Genomic DNA, 25900 nt, shown 5'->3' on the forward strand with positions numbered 1-25900 from the left:
TACTCTCTGCACGATTCCTAGCATCTGACCTACTCTTGTAGCCACAGCATTGATATGTCTAGTCCAGTTCAGTTTCTGGTCAATGGTTACCCCCAGGATGTTGATAGTGGGGGATTCAGCGATGGTAATGCCATTGAATATCAAGGGGCAATGGTTAGATTCTCTGTTGTTGGAGATGGTCATTGCCTGGCACTTGTGTGGTACGAATGTTACTTGTCACTTGTCAACTCATGCCTGGATATTGTCCAGGTCTTGCTGCATTTAGACATGGACTGCTTCAGTATCTGAGGAGTCACAAATGGTGCTGAACATTGTGCAATCCTCAGTGGATATCCCCATTTCTGACCTTATGATGGAAGGAAGGTCATTGATGAAGCAGCTGAAGATATTTGGGCCTAGGACACTACCCTGAGGAACTCCTGCAGTGATGTCCTGGAGCTGAGATGACAGCCACAACCATCTTCCTTTGTGCTAGGTATGTCTCCAACCAGCGGAGAGTATTCCCCAATTCCAACTGACTCCAGTTTTGCTAGGGCTCCTTGATGCCACACTCTGTCAATTGCTGCCTTGATGTCAAGGGCAGTAGCTGTGTCCTCACCTCTGGAGTTCAGCTCTTTTCTCCATGTTTAAACCAAGGCTGCAATGAGGTCAGGAGCTGAGGGACCCTGGTGGAACCCAAAGTGAGCAGCAATGAGCAGGTTATTGCTAAGCAGGTGCCACTTGATAGCACTGTTGATGGACCCCTTCCATCACTTTACTGATGATCGAGTAGACTGATGAGGGGGTAGTGGGCTGGGTTGGATTTGTCCTGTTTTTTGTGTACAGGACATACCTGAGCAATTGTCCACATACGAACAAGGAGCAAGAGTAGGCCATTCGGCCCATCGAGCCTTCTCCACCATTTAATAAGATCACGGCTGGGTAGATGCTGGTGTTGTAGCTGTACTGGAGCAGCTTGGCTTGGGACTCGGCAGGTTCTGGAGCACAAGTCTTCAGTACCATTGCCGGAATGTTGTCAGGGCCCATAGCCTTTGCAGTATCCTTCAGCTGTTTCTTGATATCATGTGGAATGAATCGAATTGGCTGAAAACTGGCACCTGGGAAGCTGGGGTCCTCCAAAGGAGGCCAAGATGGATCATCCACTCGGTATTTCTGGCTGAAGATTGTTGCAAATGCTTCAGGCTTATCTTTTGCACTAATGTGCTGGACTCCCCCATCATTGAAGATGAGAATATTTGGAGAACCTCCTCCTCCAGTGAGTTGTTTAATTGTTCACCATCATTCATGACTGTATGTGGCAGGACTGCAGAGCTTAGATCTGATCTGTTGGTTGTGGAATTGCTTAACTCTGTCTGTCCCTTGCTGCTTACGCTGTTTGGCACACAATTAGTCCTGTGTTGTAGTTTCACCAGGTTGACACCTCATTTTAAGGTATGCCTGGCTGCTCCTGGCATGCCCTCCTGCACTCTTCGTTGAACCAGGGTTGATCCCCGGGTTTGTTGGTAATGGTAGAGTGGGGGATATGCTGGGCCATGAGGTTACAGATTGTGATTGAGTACAATTCTGCTGCTGATGGCCCACACTGCCTCATAGCTGCCCAGTCCTGCGTTGCTAGATCTGTTCGAAATCTATCCGATTTAGCACGGTGGTAGCGCCGCACAACACAATGGAGGGTATCCTCAATATGAAAATGGGACTTCGTCTCCACAAGGACTGTGTGGTGGTCACTCTTACCGATACGATCATGGACAGATGCATCAGCAGCAGGCAAGTTGGTGAGGATGAGGTCAAATATGTTTTTCCCTCCTGTTGGTTCCTTCACCACCTGCCGCAGACCGAGTCTAGCAGCTATGTCCTTTAGGACTCGACCAGCTCGGTCTGTGGTGGTGGTATCAAGCCACTCTTGGTGACGGATGTTGAAGTCCCCCACCCAGAGTACATTCTGTGCCCTCAGTACTTCCTCCAAATGGTGTTAAACATGGAGGAGCACTGATTCATCAGCTGAGGGGGCTGGGGTGGGCAGTACGTGGTAATCAGTAGGTGGTTTCCTTGCTCTTGTTTGACCAGGTGCCATGAGTCTTCATGGCGTCTGGAATCAATGTTGAGGACTCCTAGAGCATCTCCCTCCCTACTGTGTCATGTGACTTGGCAGTATCCAGTTCCAGACAGTCCTGAAACTCAACTAAATACCCAATTAAAATATCAACAATCACAGCCACTTGTGAAATTCACACATCTTTTGTTAAGAATGGACCATCAACAGAAAGGACCACAAACAATATACACAGTGGAGCTCATTAGTGCTAGATGAATATGAAATCAATCTAATTGACCTTTCCCTGTATTGTGATGGTTCCTCATCCCAAACACAAAGACCCTGGTTGTCTGAAACTCTCAGCGTGTGAAAATCTACAACACAGGGTGTTTACCGATTGAACACACAACTTTATTTGGAAAAGGACTTTGGACTTGTAACAGATCACGTGGGTAAGGCAGCCACATACGTTACCTGCTTTTAAAATATAACAGCAAAAGCTGTTCTGAAACAGATACCATCAAAAACACCATCAATAGGGTGAACAGATTTTCAAAAGTCAAAACCAGACATATTGAAAAGGTTTGGGAAGGCAGGCTATGATTGAAATGTTGGACAACCAATGGCAGGAGTCGAGGGGGCGGTGGGGGTGGCGGGCAGTCAGTCAAAAGTCAGAGATCATGTGATGACATCTCCGGGAATATGGACAGCCAGAGTTGGAAACCCTATTAAGATGTTGGTTGAACGTGCCCCCAGATTGGCCCTTACCACTGTCAATCACCCGCCTGCTCAAAGAGACAATGTGGTTTCAAATAATTAAAACACTGAAAAGAGTGTTTACATTAAGAACAAACCAAATCTATCATCACCATCTATTAAATTGAATGGCAATGGAAGTGCCAAAAAACTTGGTGCTTTGATTAATAAATTCAATTGTGCCCATTACTTCCACTGAGTGATTAACAAGTCGCAGGGCCACACGGAATATGCCAGCGACTCTGACTGACCAATCAGAATTGACTGGTATTCACCTTGTGTATGGGAGATAGATATCAGGTGTAGTTTTTTTTTAGGGAAAAGAGCAATTTGAGAAATTGTTTTTTTCTTCTTGTAGGGGAAGATACAAGGGTTGGGGTGCTGGAAAACAGACAGAAGAATACAAAAGTTTTACAATTAGGGCTGCCTCATTGAGTACTCTGGATGCTAGCGAGTAGAATTGCTGTGCATGCGGGAACATCCTGGCGCAGCCACTTAACAGTCGGCAAGTGGGCGGCATTCCAATTCAGATCACAAGGCAGCGCAAGAGTGTGTTTTTTTCTGGGGGTTTGCTGACAGTAAATGAAGCGTGAGGTAAAGGGCGGGGAGGGGGGGGGAAGTAAATGGATGCTAATGTTGTGCAAGAAGAGATTCAGTGCTGAAGGAAATCTCTGATATGGCTCTTGTAAGAGGGAAAAGCTGCAAACCAGGATGTAAGAGCAATTTTGAGCAAATTGTCAGGACACCGGGACATTTAATGAAAAACTGGGAATCTGATCACCATAACTATCTAAGCCATCAAACCAGTTTCAAAACAACATTCTCAACCGAGGTAATGCACAGCTATACCTTGAAAGTGAGAAAAAGAATCTCCCATAACCTGTTCCAACTTCAAGTTCACCTGAGAGCTGACCTCCTGACAATTCAACTACAAGAAACATCACAGATTACTGAGAATCCTCTGTTTTTACAAGATCTCCATTCCAGATAAAGCATCAATTTATCCAAGAAACTACAGGCCTGCTATGAAAGAGACTGAAATAATTCCAATTTGTAATCATTTTTTTTTCTTCATCTGTACCTAATCTTTGTGCATGTAATACTGTGTGAGAGATGTCATGTTTTAAACCTCAGGGCAAGTGTGTGACATTATCTTTGTTTTAAAATTCACAAAAACTTGCTGCTGGAAATCATTTAAATCTGGACAATTCACTCAAGAGTAGAAAACACACTAACCTCACATATTAAAACACTGATTATGGACAACAATAAATTATTTAGTTCTGCTGAAGGGTCATGAGGACTCGAAACGTCAACTCTTTTCTTCTCCGCCGATGCTGCCAGACCTGCTGAGTTTTTCCAGGTAATTCTGTTTTTGAATAAATTACATAAACTCTTTCTGTGAAACTATTTACCAATCAACTTTAGCCAGTTCTCCACTCATACCTATGTAATGGCTTTTTGTAATATTCTTGTTTGTGATTGGAGTACATCACTTTCAAATTTAATATGGAATTCAATTGTATTATGATCTTTATTTCCCAGTGCATTTTTTACTATGAGATTACTAATAAACCTGCCTCATTACACAATACTGGATCAAAAATAGCTTTATCTCTAGTTGGTTCTGCAACATGGTCTAGGAATTTGTTACAAAAGCATTCTACAAACTCATCCTCCAGCCCACTTTTGCCAATTTGATTGGTCCAGTATATATGAAGATTAAAATCACCCAAAACTCTTACATTGTTTTTGTTCCACGCTACAATAATTTCTTGTCTGAAGCTCTGTCCAATGATATAACGACAGCTAGAGGGCTTATAAACTACTCCCATCAGCATTTCCTGACTCTTGTTATTCCTAATCAGCACCCGTACTGATTCTATTTCCTGATCTTCCAAGCCATGTTCCTTTCTCAATAATGTCCTTATGTCAACCATGTCATCGGGGCTACCCCTCCTCATTTTTCATTCTGCCTGTCCTTGAGGTGTTGTGTAACCCTGAAATATGTATTTCTCAAACTTGGTCACCTTATAACCCTATCTCTGTTATGGCAATCAGATCCAAATCATTTGTCTCTATTTGTGCCACTAGTTCATAGACTTTATTGCAATGCTTCATGTATTTAGATCAACAGCCTTTAATTTTTTTTAAACTATTTTTTCCTGCATGGACCTTCCTCGCTGATGCACTATTAATTACTGATAGACACTCTGTCCCTTCCTGTCCCACTCTGCTTGTCTTTAACTATGTCACTACACTGTTCTATTGCCTTGAGTTTTCTCTTTGGATTTCTAATTGTCCCTCCAGTCGATCCCTCAACCCACCCCCATTAGCTTAAAGCCCTAGTCATACGATACAGAGGAGAGTGCAAGAGGACCAGCCTGGGACAGGCAGTCAGCAGCACCTAGAGGATCTAGTCTAACCACAGGATCTAGCATCTAGTCCATACTCAAGTAGGAGTCAGGGTAAAATAAAAGCAAGGGTCCATATTCTATTTAGTTAAGATATGTCTGGGGAGCTCAGTCCCGTGATTTGCACATCCTGTGCTATGTGGGAAATCCTAGACGCTCCTGGTGGTCTGGATGACAATGTGTGCAGGAGGTGCCTCCGGCTGGAGCAAGTCGAGCTCTGGGTTTTGGAGCATGAGCGGCAGTTGGGGGCACTACGGTACATTCACGAGGCTGAGGGGTTTGTGGATAGCACATTTCAGGATGTGATTACCCCGCAGCTTAAGGAAGTGTAAGCAGAGAGGGAATGGGTAACTGCCAGACAGAAGAAGGGGTCCAGGCAGGTAGTGAGGGAATCCCCCGGGGTGCATCTTGCTTGAAAACTGTTTTTCAACCTTGGAAAACATTGACAGTGACGGTCCCTCTGTGGAGGCCAACCAGAGCAAAGGCCACGGCACTCTGGGTGGTCCAGCTGCTCAGGGTGGGAGGCAGAAGTGTGGAAGGGTACTATTGGTAGGGGATTCGTTAGTGAGGGGGGGTAAACAGGCTCTTCTGTAGCCGTAGACATGACTCTAGGATGGTATGTTGCCACCCAGGTGCCAGGGTCAAGGACGTTACTGAACGGATGTAGGGCATTCTGAAGGGGGAGGGTGAACAGCCAGAGGTCATAGTCCTTGTTGGGACCGACGACATAGGAAGAAAGAGAAATGATGTCCTGCAAGCAGACATCAGGGAGTTAGGTAGGAAATTAAAAACCGGACTTCAAAGATAGTAATCTCAAGATTATTCCGGTGCCACGCAGTAGTGAGCATAGGAACAGAATGATACAGCAGATGAATGCGTGGCTGGAGAGATGGTGATGGAGGGAGGGATTTAGATTCTTTGGTAATTGGGACCATTTCTGGGGGAGGTGGGACCTGTACAAGTTGGACATGTTACATCTGAACGGGATCAACATCCTCGTGGGGAAGTTTGCTAAAGCTGTTGGGGTTGGATTTAAACTAAATAGGCAGGGGGATGGGATCCTGAAAAGTAGTTCAGAGGGGAAAGAAGCTGAGAGGGAATTAGAAGTTAAAGCGCTAGTAAGTGAGTCTGGAAGGCAGAGGAAACATAGGCTAGATAAGAAAAGAAGTGATTTTACCAAGGCTAAGTGGAATATATTTTAATGCAAGGAGCCTGAGGAATATGACAGATGAGCTGAGGGTACTGATAGGCACGTGGGAGTATGATATCATAGCTATGACCGAGACTTGGCTAACAGGGCAGGATTGGCAGCTCAACAATCCTGGTTATAGGGTATTCAGACAAGACAGAGAAGGGGATAGAAGAGGAGGGGGGTTTGCAATATTGATCAAAGAATCAATTATAGCAGTGGGGAGGGACGATACCTTGGAAGGATCACCAAATAAGGCCATTTGGGTAGAAGTAAAAAACACAAAAGGGGCAAACACGCTGTTGGATGTGTGCTATAGGCCCCCAAATACTCGGAGAGATAGAGGATCAAATATGTAATCAAATTTCAGAGAAGTGTAAGAATAATAGGTCAGTAATAGGGGATTTTAACTACACAAGTATTAGATTTAGTGTGCAAGGTCAGGAGGGAGCAAAATTCTTAAGTTGCATCCAGGAGAACTTTTTTTAGCCAGTACGTAGAAAGCCCAACAAGGAAGGGGGCAGCTCTGGACCTAATATTCAGAATAGAGCATGGGCAGGTGAAAGGCATATCAGTAGGGGAGCATTTTGGAGATAATGACCATAACTCAGTTAGATTTAGGATAGTTATGGAAAAGGATAAGGTTGGGCTGAGAATAAAAGTTGTAAACTGGAGAAAGGCTAATTTTACTAAGATGAGAATGCGATTTGGCCCAAGTGGACTGGAAGTAGCTTCTTGCAGATAAAACTATGTCAGAGCAGTGGGAGGCATTCAAGGAGGAAAGAGAGAGTGTACAGGGCAAATATATTCCCGTAAAGACAAAGTGGGGGACAAGTCCGAGAACCCTGGATGTCAAGGGACATAAAGGTTAGGATTAAGAAAAAAAGAGGAGCTTATGGCAGATACTGAGGGCTCAATACAGCAGAGTCCTTAGAGGAGTATAAAAAGTGCAGAGGGGAACTTAAAAAGGGAATTAGGAAAGCTGAGAGTGCATGAGAAAGCATTGGTGGGTAGAATAAAGGAAAACCCAAAGGGGTTCTTTAAATATATAAAGAGCAAGAGAATAACTAGGGAAAGAGTAGGGCCAATTAGGACCATAGAGGTAATCTGTTTTTGGACCTGGAAGACGAGGATGCAGGCCTCAATGAATACTTTGCATTGGTCTTCACAATGAAAAAGGACGATGCAGACATAGACATCAGGGAGGAGGGACTGTGAAATATTAGAGGAAATTAACATAGAGAGGAGATACAAGCGGGTTTAGCAGCCTCAAAAGCGGATAAATCTGCAGGCCTGGGAGATGTATCCCAAGCTGTTGAAGGAGGCAAGGGAAGAGATATCAGGGGCCCCTGGCAGTAATTTTCAAATCCTCTCTGGCCACAGGTGAAGTGCCAAAAGACTGGAGGACTGCTAACTTGTCCCATTATTAAAAAAGGAAGGGATAGACCAGGAAATTACAGGCCAATCAGTCTAACCTCAGTGGGGAAGTTACTTGAAAGAATTCTGAGGGACAGAGTATTTCTGCACTTGGAGAGACACGGATTAATCAGGGATAGTCAGCATGGATTTGTTAAGGGAAGGTCATGTTTGACGAACTTAATCGAATTTTTTGAGGTGGTAACCAGGAGTGTTGATGAGGGTAATGCAGTTGATGTGGTCTATGTGGACTTTAGCAAGGCTTTTGAGAAGGTCTCTCGTGGCAGACTGGTCAAGAAAATAAGAGCCCATGGGATCTAAGACAAAGTGGCACGTTGGATCCAAAATTAGCGAGAGGCAGGAAGCAGAGGGTGATGATAGAGGGATGTTTCTGTGACTGGAAGTCTGTTTCCAGTGGGGTTCTGCAGGGCCCGGTGCTAGGACCCTTGCTGTTTATGGTGTACGTAAATGATTTGGACTTAAATGTAAGGGGTATGATCAAGAAGTTCACGGATGGCACGAAAATTGGTTGGGTGGTAAATAGAGAGGCAGATAGACGTAAACTGCAGGAGGTCGATGGACTGGACAGGTGGGTAGTGTAGCAAATGGAATTCAGCCCGGAAAAGTGTGAGGTAATGCACTTGGGGAAGGCTAACAAGGCAAGGGATTACACTATGAATGGTAGGACCCTGGAAAGTACTGAAGATCAGGGGGACCTTGTTGTGCATATCCATAGATCCTTGAAGGTAGCAGGACAGGTAGATAAGGTGGTTAATAAGGAATATGGGATACTTGCCTTCATTAGCCGAGACATAGAATACAAGAGCAGGGAGGTTTGCTGCAACTGTATAAAACGCTGGTTAGGCCACAACTGGAGTACTGCGTGCAGTTCTGGTCACCACATTATAGGAAGGATGTGATTGCACTAGAGAGGGTGCAGAGGAGATTTACTAGGATGCTGCCTGGGCTGGAGGGTCTGAGCTATGAGGAAAGATTGGATAGGCTGGGATTGTTTTCCCTTGGAGCAACGAAGGTTGAGGGGGGACCTGATAGAGGTGTATAAGATTATGAGGGGCATAGAGGGGATGGATAAGGCAGCACTTTTTCCATTAGTAGAGAGGTGCAATAACTAGGGGGCATAGGTTTAAAGTAAGAGCTAGAAGGCTAAGAGGGGAGTTGAGAAGAAATATTTTCACCCAGAGGGTGGTGGGAGTCTGGAACTCACTGCCAGAAGGGGTGGTTGAGTCAGAAACTATCATAACATTTAAGTAGTGTTTAGATATTCACTTGCGTTGCCATAGCCTCCAGGACTATGGGCCAAGTGCTGGAAAATGAGATTAGTGTAGTCAGGTCTTTGTTGACCGGCGTGGACATGATGAGCCGAATGGCCTCCTTCTGTGCTGTAAACGTCTATGCGTCCATAATTCGCCAGGACACTGGTCCCACCCTGATTTAAGTGTAGCCCATTGCAACAGAACAGTTCCTTCATCCCTCAGCACTGGTGCCAGTGTCCCATGAATCAAAACTTCTTCCCGCACCACTCTGCGCTATGCATTTAATTCTCTAATCTGCTTGATCCTAGGCAAATTGGCACATGGTTCAGGTAACAATCCAGAGATTATCAACTTTGAGGATCTGCACTTTCATTTGAACCCTAACTCATCAAACTCTCAACAGAACATCATTCCTAGTCCTAGTTTTGTCATTGGTTCCTATGTGGAACACATTAACTGGATCTTCCCCCTCCAAGTTTGCCTCCAGCCTTAAAGAGATGTCCTTAACCCTGACACCAGGCAAGTAGCACAACCTTTGGAGCTCCTGGACTCTGATGCAGAAAATTAGGCACGGGCAATAAATGCCGGCCTTGACAGTGATGCTAACATCCCAAGGACAAATAAAACAAATAGAACAATCGCCAGGGATGACAGAACATGGACAGTAACACTGTTCTACCTTAAACTTTTCTAATTGGGTATACCTTGGGCTGTCCTTCTCTAATTCCCCCCCTAGCTCAGAAGAACAGCACTTATTATATCAGCAAGGCAATTCTATTTCCCATTCCAGCTGTGAATAAAATTACCAATTTAATATTAAATTAGGCGTCCTTCTGTGCCAGAAACTGGATTGGAATTGCCCATATTTGTTTCACTCAGAACCTTTACAGCAGAACCTTGGCAGGTTTGATTATTAAAAGTCTCAGGTAACAGCCCTTCTCTGTTGGCTGGATGGTCCTAAAGAAAATAATCACAGCCCAATTCTTAGCAGAAATAAGCTGCGACAGAAGAGGATCGAGTTACCAGGATAGAATGGATTGATGTGGGCTCTTCAGCTTTGAAAACATCTTGTGTGTTTAAGATAGGAAAAAGTAAATTAAGAAGTTAACTTCAAACTGAATCGTGGAAAAGGGCAGATAGAAACTGGCAAAAGGCTAATATCAGCTCTTCATAGAGAACGTGATCAACATGTGGAACCAACAACCTACCCAGCCGGGAAGCTGAAATTAAAAAATCTTGAATTATTTAAGATACAGTTGGATGCTGCAGATATGGGAGGTGGAGAGAGAAAATATATTGTTTGATCTTTCTGAACAAAAGGGAAAAAGATGCTGGCAGTGTTGGAAATACATAGCAAGTCATTCAGCACCTGAAAAGAGAATAGACCAGTTGCTTACCTTTCAGGCACATAGACTTCTTTAGAATGGTTTTCTGGAAGATTGAGTGCAGCATTTCTTAACTGTATTTAGTGATTGTGATTGTTGTCAGACTGTGTGTTACAAGGCAACAGCAGAATATTTAATTTATACAACCATCACTTGAAACAACTTCAAGTTGGGCAATGGAGTTTACTGTTCTTTAAGATCTGTGCTTTCACTTTTACGGCATTACATCTTAAGCTGATATCCAGAGTAGAATTGAAAAACTGTGGGGGTTCTGACCACTGTTGTCAACTGTGGGCCAAGGAACTAAGTGCATGATCCTTGTCTGAAGGCCTCTTTTCTTATGGTTTAGGTTTGCTTCAACCACTCGTACTTATTCCCACCGTAAAAGGCAGGTGAGTCAGCACTTCCTGTGTTCTTCAAACTGACCTTTATCTGTTTAGTTAGTGAGGTATGTCTCATGGGAAATAACTCAACCTCTTGTTAGGAGGAACTTACATTTACTTAGTACCATGGGACATCCTAAAGATGTGATAAAGCGCTTCACAGAAAAACTGCTTCTGAAATGCAGTCACTTGTTCGTTGGCAGCCAGAGGACAACTGCATACAGCAGGATGTTACACGCAGCAAATGAAATGAAGAACCAGTGACGTTCATTAAGGCAAGAAATGCTAACCAGGACACTGGAAAGCATTGTAACTCTTTAACCTGCTACACAATCTTTTAAGTCTATATGAGCAAGCATGTGAGACCTTGGTTTAACAATTCATCTGAAAGACAGCATTTCCAACAATAAAGCACTCCTTCAATACTGCACTGGAATGTCAGCCAAGATTAAGTGCTCAAGCCCTGAAAGTAGGGTATCTGACCCAAAGACAAGAATGCTACCAACCAAAGCTGACACACACTAAGTCATACTGCTTTGTAAGGAACAAAGTCAATTAAATGCATGTTTCATATTTGACATTTTGCTCTGAAACAACCCCCCCACCAAAAACAAACTTTGGATTTATGCAAATCTCAGCTCATATCACCTGCTATTTGTTTATTCTTTACATAATCTGAACAAAACACTACATAGTTTATAATTGTACTAAACATAAATCTACATGCAGGATTAAACAGTAAAAAAGATACATATTTTGAGTTATAAGCCCATGGCTCTTATAATTATCAAAAGATAGATCAAATTCATAAAGCATTAGTACAGGTACGGTCACAATCTTCTAATGTTCACGATGAGTTGACAACACTATCAAAAAGTACTAGACAAACATATGGTACATCATGATTAGTGTTAAAGAGCTAGTGTCAATATGGGAGTGCGGCAGCATGATACCTGCTAGATATATGCTGCACATGTTGTACCAGGTTGTCATTCAACATCGTGGAGGTCAAAACAGGATTGGTTACTGGAAGCTTGAATGTGCTCGTCATTAAACATGAGTTAAAAGTTATACCGTAGAAAATGACAGTGGGAACAATTCAAGTCTCACAGAAAACAAAATTCATTCCAGTTATTTATGTGATGGCTGAGAGAGAGCACAGGGCGAAGGACAGTCAGGATTTTAAATTGTTACAGCACACATCCTTTTTTGGATCCATAAAACAGATGCAGCAGCAATAGGATAAGGGCTTAGGGAAGTCAAAGTGTGCAGCAGGAGCACTTGCTTACTGTCTCCACTTCCCTGAAAGACTGAATTGTGTCTCATTTATATTGCATATCTGGGGCTATTCCAGATCTGCCATGTTTACACCGTGGGATGGCATTCATAGCACCAGCTTCAATGTGCAAATTGTTCAAATGTTACGAATGTGACTTACCATTTTAGCTGCAGACAACCTCCAACCTCAGCAAATGGTCTTTACAGGCCAGCAATTTGATAACAGCCTGATTGGGTTGGAGGATAGATGAGAGATGGGGGCCGAGTTCAGCCCACCTGTGAGCAAGACTAAATAGTGGCCTGAGTGACCTGCATCCAGGCCAGCCGGAAGGCATTTCTACCCACTTGTGCTTTGGCTGCAGAGGGAGAAACCACCTCACAAGGACATCCTGTATCTCAAGAGATAATTGTGTTGGTACATTTACATTACAGTGCTTCTTCCAATATTGTGTACACAAACTCATTTATGCTGCAGGATGCCTCCAGACAGAGCATGAGCAGAAGCTAGCAGATAGAAGATTTAAACTGCTCCTCCTCATATTGGATTCAACATTTGTTCTACACTAGGGTCTTCCCTTCGATATAAAAGTGGTTCACAGAAATGAGGTACTGTTAAACTTGCACTTATAAACCAGTTGGCCTAGTTATTTATAGCTTTCACATAACAATTGCAGGCAAAGCTTAAACACTCCCACTTGTTCTAAAACTGAGAAAGATGAACCATCAGATAGCTGGGTCTGTTGTGGAAAAGATGTCAAGAGCTTTGTTTTTTAAAAGCTTGTCTCCTCCCCCATTTCCTCCTCTCTTCAAAGTGCTGACTCCTGCAGGGGTGCAATTCCAAGAACACCAGGCACCTTCTGGCATTTCAGTCAAAGAGCTATTATTCTTCATTGGTGTCAATGGACTATTTGTCTTTCACAGCAGAGCATAATCCCATTCTGCCCTCACCCCATCCATTGCAAACACATTTCCCCAACGGGATAGGGATCATGAGTAGGAACCTTGGTTTGTTTTCCCCTCTCCCCGTTCTTGAGAAGCTGGTGATTGAGTTGAACAGAACCACAAAGTTCCCCTGCTAACTATACAAGGTCATAACTTGTGAGGGAGGAAAAAGCAAGCCTGTCACGAACCAGCGGACAGGATTTGCCTAAAATAAAGTTGTTTAAAATAGAGAGGAACAAAAGTCCTGATTTGATTCACATCTTAAACTTAGGATCTTCCACAGTGGATTATTAATGTAAACATGGGACAAACAGAAGGCGGTGGTGGGTAGTAAGCCAGTTAAGTTCAGAGGCATAAGTTGCAATGCAGACATCATTACTTGGATAGTACCAGATTCTGGGAATGGGACACTTTCCATTTCAGGCACCCAGCGTTACAGAGTCAGATACAGCAAGGTTAAGGTCTCTTTACTGGGATCCAACTATTCACTTGGCCCCAACCTCAGAGCAACATCTCCTACTGCATTAGTGAGAGATTTGTCCAATTCCCACAACAGCCATCCTGTGTCCCATTGGATGAGATTGCCAGTCAACTGCTGTATGAAATTGGATTCAGCCTGATCAAGCTCATTTCACATAGGATCCCTTTTAGTTTGCAGAAAAGGAGACAATCACTTCATCAGTTCAGGCTGAATCCAGATGTCAGAATTGAAAGGCTGGTGTCTGACCCATTGTGCAACCCAAGTCCTTGGACAGTATGAATTATTTCAATACAACCCCCAAGTTAGTGTGAATTGGGAACCAAAGCAATTATAAAATCACATTTTAAAAATAAAGGTGATGTGTGTGACCCAAGATCACATGGCTTCCACAGCAGTAACTGCAATAGAAACTAACTTATAGATGAGCAATGTAGAAAGGGTACTTCCTACACCGGGAGCAACAACACTGTCACAGCCATTTCTTCTGCAAAGCAAATGCCTAATTTCAGCCTTTTCGCTTTGTTAGAACTGGACAGCTTACAGAAGAGGATCCATTGAACTAAATGCTGACCTCTCACAACCATATTGCAATACATGCAGAGTAACTGGAGCTGCACCTTAGATTAACACAGAAAAACATTTGTCAATTTAAAATAAAAAATGATGATGCATTGCACGCAATGTAACACTGCACTGTGAGAAACAACCCATGGAAGTGGACTAGTGTTTTAAATTAAAAGGAATGTTGAAAGTCTCCTTCGTTCCACATCTGTATCGTGTTCAGTTCAGCACCTTTACTGAGGTAATGGGACCAGCACTTCCACATAGTTGACAGGGAAGAATCCCGAATGGCCTTGCAGCATTCCTTCATACCAGTTGTCGTCGATCTGATTGGTCAACGTGATGGTGTCACCTTCCTTGAAGCCAAGCTCTCCTTCATTCTCTGGCTCAAAATCATACAGTGCCTTGCAGCATGGCTGGTCTAGGTGTGCTACAAACAACAAAAAGTACAGCCTATGAGTAAAATAGCTATTTTTTCCCCCCACTTGACAGCACTGGCTCTTGCTGAGGTAGCTGATATCCTGGTAAGGTTCCAGGATATCAGCTACCCTTTGGTACCTCCCCAAGTGGCCATGATTCATATGCAAGCCCAGAGTACGGGGGTCAGAAGGCTATTTGACTGTAGCATTACCCAAAATCCACATTTCAGTTACTGGGTAACAGTCAGCTGCAGGAACACTGGCTAATCCTTCCTGCCATAATCCAAGAGCACTGAGGCTAAGTTAAAAGCTCAGCTGAGGTCGCTAATAGATCACAAACCAAGGTCTGAATCTAGGACCATCGTGAACATTGCACTTATCATGAGTCACTAGAAAGCGGGAGAATTTCCTTAGACGGCAGGATAACACTGCCAAAGCAGTTTCGCTGATGAACTCCCAAAGATTGCTTTTAGTAGTTTACAAGAAAGTGGGATTTTTACTATAAAGCAGTTCAGGAAATGCAACTGGAGTGTAATGGGCATCTAGAGCTAAGAGGTGGAGGGGCAGGAAAATAGGACACACTGGAATTCTTATAAAACCTTGAAAGAGTGATGTGGATTCAATCTGCTCATTCCGTTGATTTCCTAATCTCAGCCATGCTGCTTTGGGTGGGGAATCAAAAAAACTTCACTGAACAGCAGCCTAGTAAAAGTTGTGACCAAATCACCTGCTCTCTGGAAAAGTGGAAAAACATGTATGAAGGGGGGGGGGGGGGAGGGGGAGAGAAGTAGAGGCTTCCTAACTTTTTTAAAAAGTTAAAATAAAATGTTACAAATTATGAATTTAATGTCAGGCAATTAAATAAAACCAAGTGATTGAAAATCATTTTGGCAATTTGGAATCATAGGGAGAAATCCTTAAAATCTGGGTTGGGTTTGACTCAACGGCACTATACTAACCCAGAGTACCAATTCTCTCTCCCTATGCAGTACTTACACTTCTCCCAAACACCCACTCAGGAATTCAGAATAAATGATCAAGTTAGGATATACTATACTCTAAAAGCAGTGGAATTTTAAGGAGGGAAAGGAGAGAAGAAAGGAGAGAACATTTTGAGCCAAGTTGCCGAATCAGTGCAATTAAAATCTTTTGTTACACCACAAATTCATGTTAACACTGCCACAGTGCATTACACTGCTCTACCAAATCTGCATGAGAAAACCACATCCGATAGTATCGAGCTAAAAGGGCATCTGACGCCAGAAAGGCACTTTGTTGGGTGTATTATGGCAGAAGCCAGTGCATGTCATGACATGAATTGTGAAACTCTTATCAACCAGTGTGACTCAAACCTTTCAACCACATTCTATTAAATTCATTATGTTAAATGTACATGGACAGGTGAATTGGGTTACACAAAAAGGATGGTTTAGTTTTGTTGGCAACTTGTTGCACCACAGTGCTAAGCACAGAAACAAACCTCACTGCCATGAGTTAGCAGAAGTGAGATATTATTTAGGTACCTCACTCACATCTGAACTTTCCTTAGAATAAGGATATAGAAGCATATGCTAATTGCTGGGAACCTTTTTTTCAAACTGCCTTCATCTCTACTCATCCTCATCAACTTTCACTCATGCTTCATAATCTTCATGCTCGCTCGCTCTCCCCTCAATGTTTCACCAATGTCCACCCTACAGAAACTGACATATCCAAAATGCCTCAGGTTGCAATCATGTACTACATTCTACTCATTTATCAACCTTGTTTTCATCGTCTTGTCCTGTCTCCATTTTGTCCAACTCACTGGCTTTGAAATTCTCATCTCCATTTACAAATTTGTTAATCTTCACCAGTCGCTCATCTCTGCAACTTCCACATGGCCTATGTATTAGTTTGCATTTGCTCTTCAGGCTCTTGCCTACTGAACACTCCCTTAATCTCTTCCCCACCTTGCAGACATAACTTCAGTCATCAAACCACAATTCTATCACACAATTCTTACTCCTGGCTACATAGCTGCCCACCTTCAAAAAGTATCCAGAAAAGCTTTTCAATTAAGCCTGCAGTTCCCTCTCCTTACAACTTCTCAGCATTCATTTACTCCCATTTTGTCAAGTACTTTAGGACATTTTAGTATATTAAAGTTTCTACATGAGCCATAGAACGTACATGTGACAACTTCAGACTAAATACAGTAAACCTGAAGAATGTTGCCAGGGCTTGAAAACTACAGCTACGAGGAGAGATTAGATAGGCTAGGGTTGTTTTCATTACAACAGAGGAGGCTGAGGGGTGACCTAATTGAGGTGCACAAAATTATGAGAGGCCTAGATAGGGTAGACAATAAAGACTTGTTTCCCCTAGCTGAGGGGTCAATTACCAGGGGGCATAGATTTAAGGTGATTGGTAGAAGGATTAGCGGGGATAGGAGGAAAAACATTTTCACCTAGAGGGTGGTGGGCATCTGGAATTCATTGGCTGGTGGTTGAGGCTGAAACACTCACCTCATTTAAAATACCTAGATCTGCATCTGAAATGTTGCAACCTGCAAGGCTATGGACCAGGTGCTTGAAAGTGGGATTAAAATGAGCAGCTAGTTTTTTTTTCCTCTTTTTGGCCGGCACAGACACGATCAGCTGAATGGCCTCTTTCTGCTTTTCTATGGTTCTAACCTCAATCACCAACACATGCAGGCACAGCAAGGGCTGTCATGATTACTCCAGATTAATTTCCAATAGTTAGTTATAATCATTATTACAGTGTAGTGGCATTGTTTTAACATACGTGACAAATTATTTTCCAACAAGTGTAGAGACAACACCAGAAAGTTATTTCCATTAACGAAATACAAAAGTCTGATTCAGAAAACTTCAGTAAATACTAGAAAAAGTAAATATTTGAATAGTGATTTACAGCAGAATGATGAGTATGGTGTACACCAGTGGTTTTCAAACTGGAAGGTCACAGATCTTTGGAAACCAGTGAGTTCAAAATGTGAAAGCTGAATGGCAGCCAGTGTGACGATCAATGATCACACCTAGGATTGGTGCAATTATTGACACATTGTTCAGGGCAAAGCAGATACAGCTCTCTGCTGATAACACTGGGGCTTTGATCCACAGAACCAAGCTTGAGAGCTCTGCAAGCACTTCTTAGTTCTTACTTTTTTGATGTCAATTGTTTCTGGACTGGTAGAAGACCTTTTGGGACACCAACATCTTTTGGAATTTTTAGGGCAAGTAATGTTCAGGAGCGTGCTCTCTTTACACCTGAAGATCTCAAGATAAACAGGGAATTAGACAGATGTTGAAAGAGAGAAATGTTAATGGAGAATTGGGAGCAAGCAGGAAAATGGGATTAGACTTGGTGGTTCAAATGAAAAAAAATCATGGGCACAGATTAATTGGCCCCCTGGTCTGTTTGTGTTCGACAGTATTCTGTGAAGTTGGCAGGGGAGCTTGGAAAGCATGGGTGTACAGAAGGATGAAATACCATTGATGCACAACAGAGGGAGCTGATGGTAGGGATACAATCAATACTGTTGCAACAAAAAAAACCAGAGTCTTCGGGCTCGGCATGATGCTGAACTCTTCTTCCGCCGTCTTCGTCTCCGTGCTCACTTCTTTGGGCAGGAGTCCTCTCCCCGCTCAACGGATCCTTTCACCCACCTCCAATATTCTCCCTCCACTTGGACCCCTCCCTCTGGATTCTTACCTTCTCTTGATCTTTTCATTGAGAACTGTCGGCGTGACATTAGCCGTCTCAATTTCTCTGCTCCTCTCACCCATTCTAATCTGTCTCTCTCTGAACTCACTGCACTCCGTTCTCTCAGGTCCAACCCCAACATTGTCATCAAACCCGCTGACAAGGGTGGTACTGTTGTTGTCTGGCGCATTGACCTCTACCTCGCGGAGGCTGAGCGTCAACTCGCAGACATTTCCTCCTACCTCTCCCTGGACCATGACCCCACCACAGAACATCAAGCCATTGTTTCCAGGACTGTCACTGACCTCATCTCCTCTGGAGATATTCCTCCCACAGCTTCCAACTTGATAGTCGCCCAACCTTGGACGGCCCGCTTCTACCTCCTACCCAAAATCCACAAACAGAACTGTCCTGGCAGACCGATCGTGTCAGCCTGTTCCTGCCCCACGGAACTCATTTCTCGTTATCTTGACTCCATTCTCTCTCCCCTTGTCCAGTCCCTTCCCACCTACATCCGTGATTCCTCTGATACCTTACGTCACATCAACAATTTCCAGTTCCCTGGCCCCAACCGCTTCCTCTTCACCATGGATGTCCAAACCCTCTACACCTCCATCCCCCACCAGGATGGTCTGAGGGCCCTTAGCTTCTTCCTTGAACAGAGGCCCCAACAATCCCCATCCACCACTACTCTCCTCCGTCTGGCTGAACTTGTTCTCACACTGAACAATTTCTCCTTTAACTCCTCTCACTTCCTCCAAATAAAAGGTGTGGCTATAGGTACCCGCATGGGCCCCAGCTATGCCTGTCTCTTTATGGGGTATGTGGAACATTTCTTGTTCCAGTCCTACTCCGGCCCCCTCCCACAACTCTTTCTCCGGTACATCGATGATTACTTCGGTGCTGCTTCATGCTCTCGTCGGGACCTGGAAAAATTTATTAATTTTGCTTCCAATCTCCACCCCTCCATCATCTTCACATGGTCCATCTCTGACACTTCTCTTCCCTTTCTTGACCTCTCTGTCTCAATTTCTGATGATAGACTGTCCACCAATATCCATTACAAGCCTACTGACTCCCACAGCTACCTCGACTACAGCTCCTCACACCCCGCTTCTTGTAAAGACTCCATCCCATTCTCTCAGTTCCTTCGCCTCCGTCGCATCTGTTCTGATGACGCTACCTTCAAAAACAGCTCCTCTGACATGTCCTCCTTCTTCCTTAACCGAGGTTTTCCATCCACGGTCGTTGACAGGGCCCTCAACCGTGTCCGGCCCATATCCCGCGCATCCTCCCTCACGCCTTCTCCTCCTTCCCAGAAACATGATAGGGTCCCCCTTGTCCTCACTTATCACCCCACCAGCCTCCGCATTCAAAGGATCATCCTCCGCCATTTCCGCCAACTCCAGCATGATGCCACCACCAAACACATCTTCCCTTCACCCCCCCTGACGGCATTCCGTAGGGATCGTTCCCTCCGGGACACCCTGGTCCACTCCTCCATCACCCCCTACTCCTCAACCCCCACTTATGGCACCTCCCCATGCCCACGCAGAAGATGCAACACCTGCCCCTTCACTTCCTCTCTCCTCACCGTCCAAGGGCCCAAACACTCCTTTCAAGTGAAGCAGCATTTCACTTGCATTTCCCCTAACTTAGTCTACTGCATTCGTTGCTCCCAATGCGGTCTCCTCTACATTGGAGAGACCAAACGCAAACTGGGCGACCGTTTTGCGGAACACCTGCGGTCTGTCCGCAAGAAAGACCCAAACCTCCCTGTCGCTTGCCATTTTAACACTCCACCCTGTTCTCTTGCCCACATGTCTGTCCTTGGCTTGCTGCATTGTTCCAGTGAAGCCCAACGCAAACTGGAGGAACAGCACCTCATCTTCCGACTAGGCACTTTACAGCCTTCTGGGCTGAATATTGAATTCAACAACTTTAGATCTTAAACTCCCCCTCCCCCCATCCCCACCCCGTTTCTTCCCCCCACCCCCCCTTTTTTTTTCAATAATTTATATAGATTCTTCTTTCCCCACCTATTTCCATTATTTTTAAATCTAAACTAAAGCCTTGTTAGTCTTTCCACCCCACCCCCACTAGAGCTGTACTTTGAATATCCTGTCTTCCATTCTTAATTAGCACTTTTCTCAGACAAATGTCACCACCTTCGACACCTCTTTGACCCTTTTGTCTGTGACATCTTTTGATTATCTGCTCATCTCCACAATCACCACACCCTCAATGTGTCTCTCTCTCTCCCCCGCCCCCCCCACCCCCAACCCACCTTAAACCAATTTATATTTCTCCCTTCTTCTAACTATGCTTCAGTTCTGCCGAAGGGCCATGAAGGCTCGAAACGTTAACTGATTTCTTCTCCGCCGATGCTGCCAGACCTGCTGAGTTTTTCCAGGTAATTCTGTTTTTGTTTTGGATTTCCAGCATCCGCAGTAGCTTTTTGTTTTTATCAGAGTCTTCCCACATTGCCCTCACTCAAACAGTGGGACAAACAACTCTTTCTAAAACCAGATGATACACAGATGATAATGGTTGATTTCAGTGAGTAAATAGCTCAACAATAAGATAAAATCATTTACATTATTGTTCTTCAAGTTTCTGATCACAATTAAACGTACGACCATTAATCCTTATTAAATCGTGACAATTCCAGCTGTCTTTTTATCCATCAGAACTAAAAATTGGGCATTAGCTACCCTACTCACAGGGAGATCCACTGGCTGGTGTCCTATTGGGCTTGTCTGAACGGAAGGAGGCTGTTCATGGGAAAGTTAATATAAAAATTAAATTCAATATAATGCATAAATCTTCTCTATAAATCAATCAATAGTGGTTGGTTTACTAAAGATGAAACCTTTGTTATCTGATATCAGCCACTATTTACACCTCCCTCTTATCCATCTCGCCCAGAACCCTATGCCGTCCTGCTGTTACACTGACATGACTGTTTGATTCCGTACCTTCATAGGGGCTGTCATATCAGTCACTATACATCACAAGTCTGTCAAGTGAGGATGCTCTCATTTTTCTTCATTTATCCCTCCCTCCACCTCCCACCAAAATGAGATAACCCTTCCCTCTTCCAAGATCCAAGCAGGACTGAGATGTGGAGAAATTTCTTCACTCAAAGGTTGTGAATCTTTGGAATTCTCTACCCCAGAGGATTGCTGACGTTCCATCATTGGATATATTTAAGGCTAGGAGAGACAGATTTTTGGTCTCACAGGTAAGCAAGGGATATGGGGAGTTTGCAGGAAAGTGAAGTTGAACCCAAGATCAGCCATGATCGAATTGAATGGAGGATCAGGCTCAATGGGCCTAATGGTCTGCTCCTATCTCTTGTGTTCCTGTGTTCAAAATTAGAGTTAAAAACTGCTAGAATCAGGGGGGATTTGTAGGTAATGCCCTGACACAATACTGGGCTGCTCCTGACATCCACTTTTGTATTCTGGAGGGACACACCACTTTTTCTTCGAAATACCCTAAGATGTACAGCGTATTTGGAAAGCAAAGAATTGTAGAAATTCAGTTAGGCCCGTGTCAGGGCTAGTTTCTAACCAGAGTAATCTACTCTAATGCCATTTCCCTGCTTTTGAACTGCTATTGCATTCTCTCATAAAGGTGATCAACTAAGTTTCAACAGCCAGATATAAAGCATTCCATACCCTAACATGACTGTGTGGAGAAAAAAAAAATCTAAATAGCCTCTTATCAGTGGATAAGAGCCCCCTATCAGTGAATATAATATAAAGTCTGAAAAGAGTGCATTGAGCAGTATAACACTAAGGTCAGATACTGATGGTTACAGGGGCTAGAGCAACTGAAGGGATGAGCATCACACACAGGAAGTGCATAGCCCAGCACTGCATACTGGCTTGAATGCACTTTTTTTCCTACTGAGTATTAAAACTAAAGCACCAAACAAATTTGGTAACAACACTGATGAACAGCAACTATCTGTGCCTGGATGCTTAGATCAACAGAGTGTAAGGAGAATTTACTATTCTCTTTATGGCTAGGCATTAGTAACATCTGCATTGCTAGTGACAGAGCAATATGGATGCAATATAATAAAGAGATTGCTAATTCTGTTAAATGGAAAGAAATGTTATGGTCAAGAAAAATATATACATTCACTATTTCAATTAGCTTGGAGATAGGTGAATCAGGGGCAATGGGCCTTACTGAAAATATTGTTATCCCACAACATAACTTTTTTATATAACCTTAATAGTGCATATTAATCTTATTTTTCTTCCTTCTGCTCATGCAATTGCTGACTCTGGTTGATATATAGTTATATTGGCGCCAACAGTCCTGGTACCGTGCCAAGTGGAGAGCGTTTATAGTAAGTGCTGGCAGAGTAAACGACAGTGGAGAGCATTACAGCTGATGCTCAACATCATTAGTTGATACCAAACAAGTGATTTCCAACAGGTCAGTTACAAGATAGCGATTGGGAGTGGGAATCATTTTACCCTCCCAAACCCAAGAATCTTAAGTTTAAATGTCAGACTGCTGTTGCCACCATGTCCAACATTAACTAATTCAGCACAGCCAGCGATCAAATCTAGGAGTCCTCTAGTCTGTAACAAAGCATTTCAACAGCATTGGTGTATCATGACTGACAACTGGGAGCCAGAAATTATGCCTGTTTTTTCCTCAATGCTGAGACAGAGTGTCAAAAATGGAACTATTTAGTAAGCCAAGAAATTGGAAGTTTATGAAGTGCTTGAGAATGGCTAACTGTGGAACTCCCATTCCCAGTGGTGCTGACAGACAAAGGAGAGCTCCTGGCCCAGATTGGCCAGCAGCTCCCAGGGTCCTAAATCCTGGGAAAGGCCCAACATTGGCCAGTTAAAAGCTTGATAGTCACTTAATCCTGGCAGCCCTCTTCAACAGAGGCAACGCAATGTTCTTGCTGGTTCTCCAGCTGCTGGGAGAGACCCTATGTTGCCAACATTAAATTCTGCCCATGGATTCACTGTGACAGGGGAAGCAACACTTTACAATGAACAATGCTGAGTTTGAACAGGAGCAGGCTGAGCTGTGATGAATTCCATTATCAGAAAACTTGCTAATACTCATTGTTCAGGTTCACACATGAAAAATAGGGAAGTACCAGGAGCAATGTTCCATTCAAGCTGCATGGCTGCAACCTGAAAACTTCCACATGCCACGCATAAGTCACCTCCATTAAGTTAAAATCCATGCGCAGCTTTTCAAAGAAAAATTTAAAGGGTCCGCACACACTACAGAAAAAATTATAGAGGATACATTGACCGGGAGGCTGTTGATTCCAGCATAGTCTAGTGCCCTTTCGAATTGGATGGGCTTAATTAGCAGGGACAGGGGAACATGGGGTAGTGCCAAAATTAGTAAAACACATATAAAGAAGGGCAAGTAAAAGTTGACCACCAAGAGGAGGCTCAGAACTATGAAAAATTTAAAAATCTCTGTCACATTACAGAAATCTCAGATCCAGAACCAAGGGTGAATCCCATACGCCTTTGCTTCAATACCTCAAAAATTCTGAGTGAATGAAGGTAGCAAATGCTGACAGGCTGTTTGACTATGGAACACCAAACCCAAAGTCCACGTATGTGTACTCTGCAGTGACCATCATCCTGGCCTCAAACTCCAATGCAGGACAGAACAAGGATCTTCGGGAAAAGCAGAATATTGCGGATGCTGAAATTCTGAAATTAACACAGAAAATGCTGGAAATACTCAGCAGGTTATGGCAACATCTGTGGAGGGAAGAAACTGAATTAACGTTTCAGGTTGGTGGCCTTTCATCAGAACTGGCAAAAGTTAGAATTGCAATAGTTTGAAATGTAATAGGTTTTAAGCAAGGGGCTTTTTGTTTCTTTTCTTGCCGCATCACCATTTCCTTTGGCCTCGGAAGACTAACTCTTTTCTGTCATTCAATCTCTCGTCTTTAACCCGATCACAGTCTGGCTTTCCTTTTTCCCTCATTTCACCCAGTCCTTGCTCAAAACCTATTATATTTCTAACTTTTCCCAGTTCTACCCTGGAAAAAATGGGGTAAATCAACAACTACTAATCAACAAAGAGCGGTCTGATACCAAGGAATGGAAGAAAAGGATGAAAAGACACCCAGCTGCCAGAACAACCTCCAAATCAAGAGTTTACCTGCAACGAAAGAGGCTACACTCCTCCCATTGTAATGCGAACGAGATATGGAAAGGTTATAAGGCCTCCAGGCTGAACTTAGAGATTTGAGGTGGGGGGGAATGGGGTAGTAATAACGATGTAATTACATGAGGTAAACTAGAATAACTTGATATACATTGGATAAAGGCTTGGGGGAAAGTGTAGTATAAGGGTCTGGCACATATGGGGTTAACTTGAGACCAAGTGCAGCACTGCCCACACAGCGCTGTAAGTGAACACACAACCTGCACCTCTAGGTTAGCCTAGTGTTGGACAGAGCCACGTGCACAAGCAAGTTTGAAGGCAGCTCGTAACTTGAACCCTTGATTTTATGTATGTTTGCAGTTCTCGTAGTTAATAATACATACAATAAATTTGCCAGCTGGGGCTGGTGGCCAAAAAGTCCCTAGCAAAGTATAAATGCAACTAAAGTTAATCTCGTTAATTCATAATAATACTGGCAACCTTTTGGTCTTTGTGACCAGCATATCAGGGTCAGTGATTATACAGGGGTGAGGGTAGTATCTGGGTAATAATATGAACTCCTGGCCAAATATAAAATTCAAAGGTAATCCATTTATTAAATATTGGCTGCTGGTAGTGGATCCCAAACCCAACTGCAGGCCACATGAACAGTTCATTTAGTAAATCTTAGCTGATCTGATTTTGATCAGGGGTTAAGAGTTTTCTTCAATTCATGCTTTCACCTATGTTTCCCAAAGGGAGACAGCTCTTCTCAAAGGGAGACAGTTTCACAGATGATGTCTACTCTCTAGTACCTTACCTGTGGTTGCTCCTCAGGCACAAATCTTAGATAGCTAGTGTCAGCAAAGTGTTTGACTATGGACTGCATCACAGTTAACCTGGTCCTGAGTGCATTTTGCATTCATATCTACACTTTTCAGTAGGAGATCCCCGTTTACCAATTGGGAGAAATAATCTTGGTTGATCTTTTCTCTTCCTACTTAGGGCTGTTGAGGTCAATTTCAGTGCCTCAAGCAGAGATCTGGTATCTCGGCACAGGCAGGAATTCAGTCTGGGGGATTAATGGTTTGCCTGGCTCACTACCAGGCTGCGCCAGAGGAAGCTGCAACCTTCTCTAACTTGACCCACCTTAGTGCAAACCCTGCTGTTACATGGAACTGTGTGCATTTTCTCAGCACGCTCTCCTGTATTACCAAAGCGCAGTTCAAAAAAGCAAAGGATTCACAAGTGGGGGTGTGGTGAGCTTGTAGAAGAGCTTGTAGGATGATTAACTGGCGAGTTAAAGTCTAATTGCACTGTTGTGCATGGCATCTCATTGTTCATCAATTAAAGAAAAAAATCATTGCTTACCTTGTGATTTTGTTGGCCCGCTATAGGAGAAACCTCCATTGGAATGATCTGTCTCTCCATATTCAGTGTAAGTGCTTCTAGGCTTGGGCTGATATTCACGCTTGGGGCGACCCGATGCATCCTGTATCC

The 25900-nt window shown here is 43.6% G+C and overlaps 1 protein-coding gene across 1 annotated transcript in view; it reads right to left on the minus strand.

The window, feature by feature from the left end:
* Positions 1-11486: 11486 nt before the first annotated feature.
* Positions 11487-25900, minus strand: part of sh3gl1b (SH3-domain GRB2-like 1b) — a 127178-nt gene continuing 112764 nt past the window's right edge. Inside the window, exons 8-9 of the mRNA XM_078555698.1 lie at positions 25772-25899; positions 11487-14544 (exon numbers count right to left, since the gene is read on the minus strand). Coding sequence (XP_078411824.1) covers positions 14348-14544; positions 25772-25899 — 325 coding nt within the window. The 3' untranslated portion in view covers positions 11487-14347. The remainder of the gene's footprint in view (positions 14545-25771; position 25900) is intronic.

The sequence above is a fragment of the Cetorhinus maximus genome, chromosome 13 (assembly GCF_964194155.1).
Source record: "Cetorhinus maximus chromosome 13, sCetMax3.hap1.1, whole genome shotgun sequence".
Classification (NCBI taxonomy): Eukaryota; Metazoa; Chordata; class Chondrichthyes; order Lamniformes; family Cetorhinidae; genus Cetorhinus; species Cetorhinus maximus.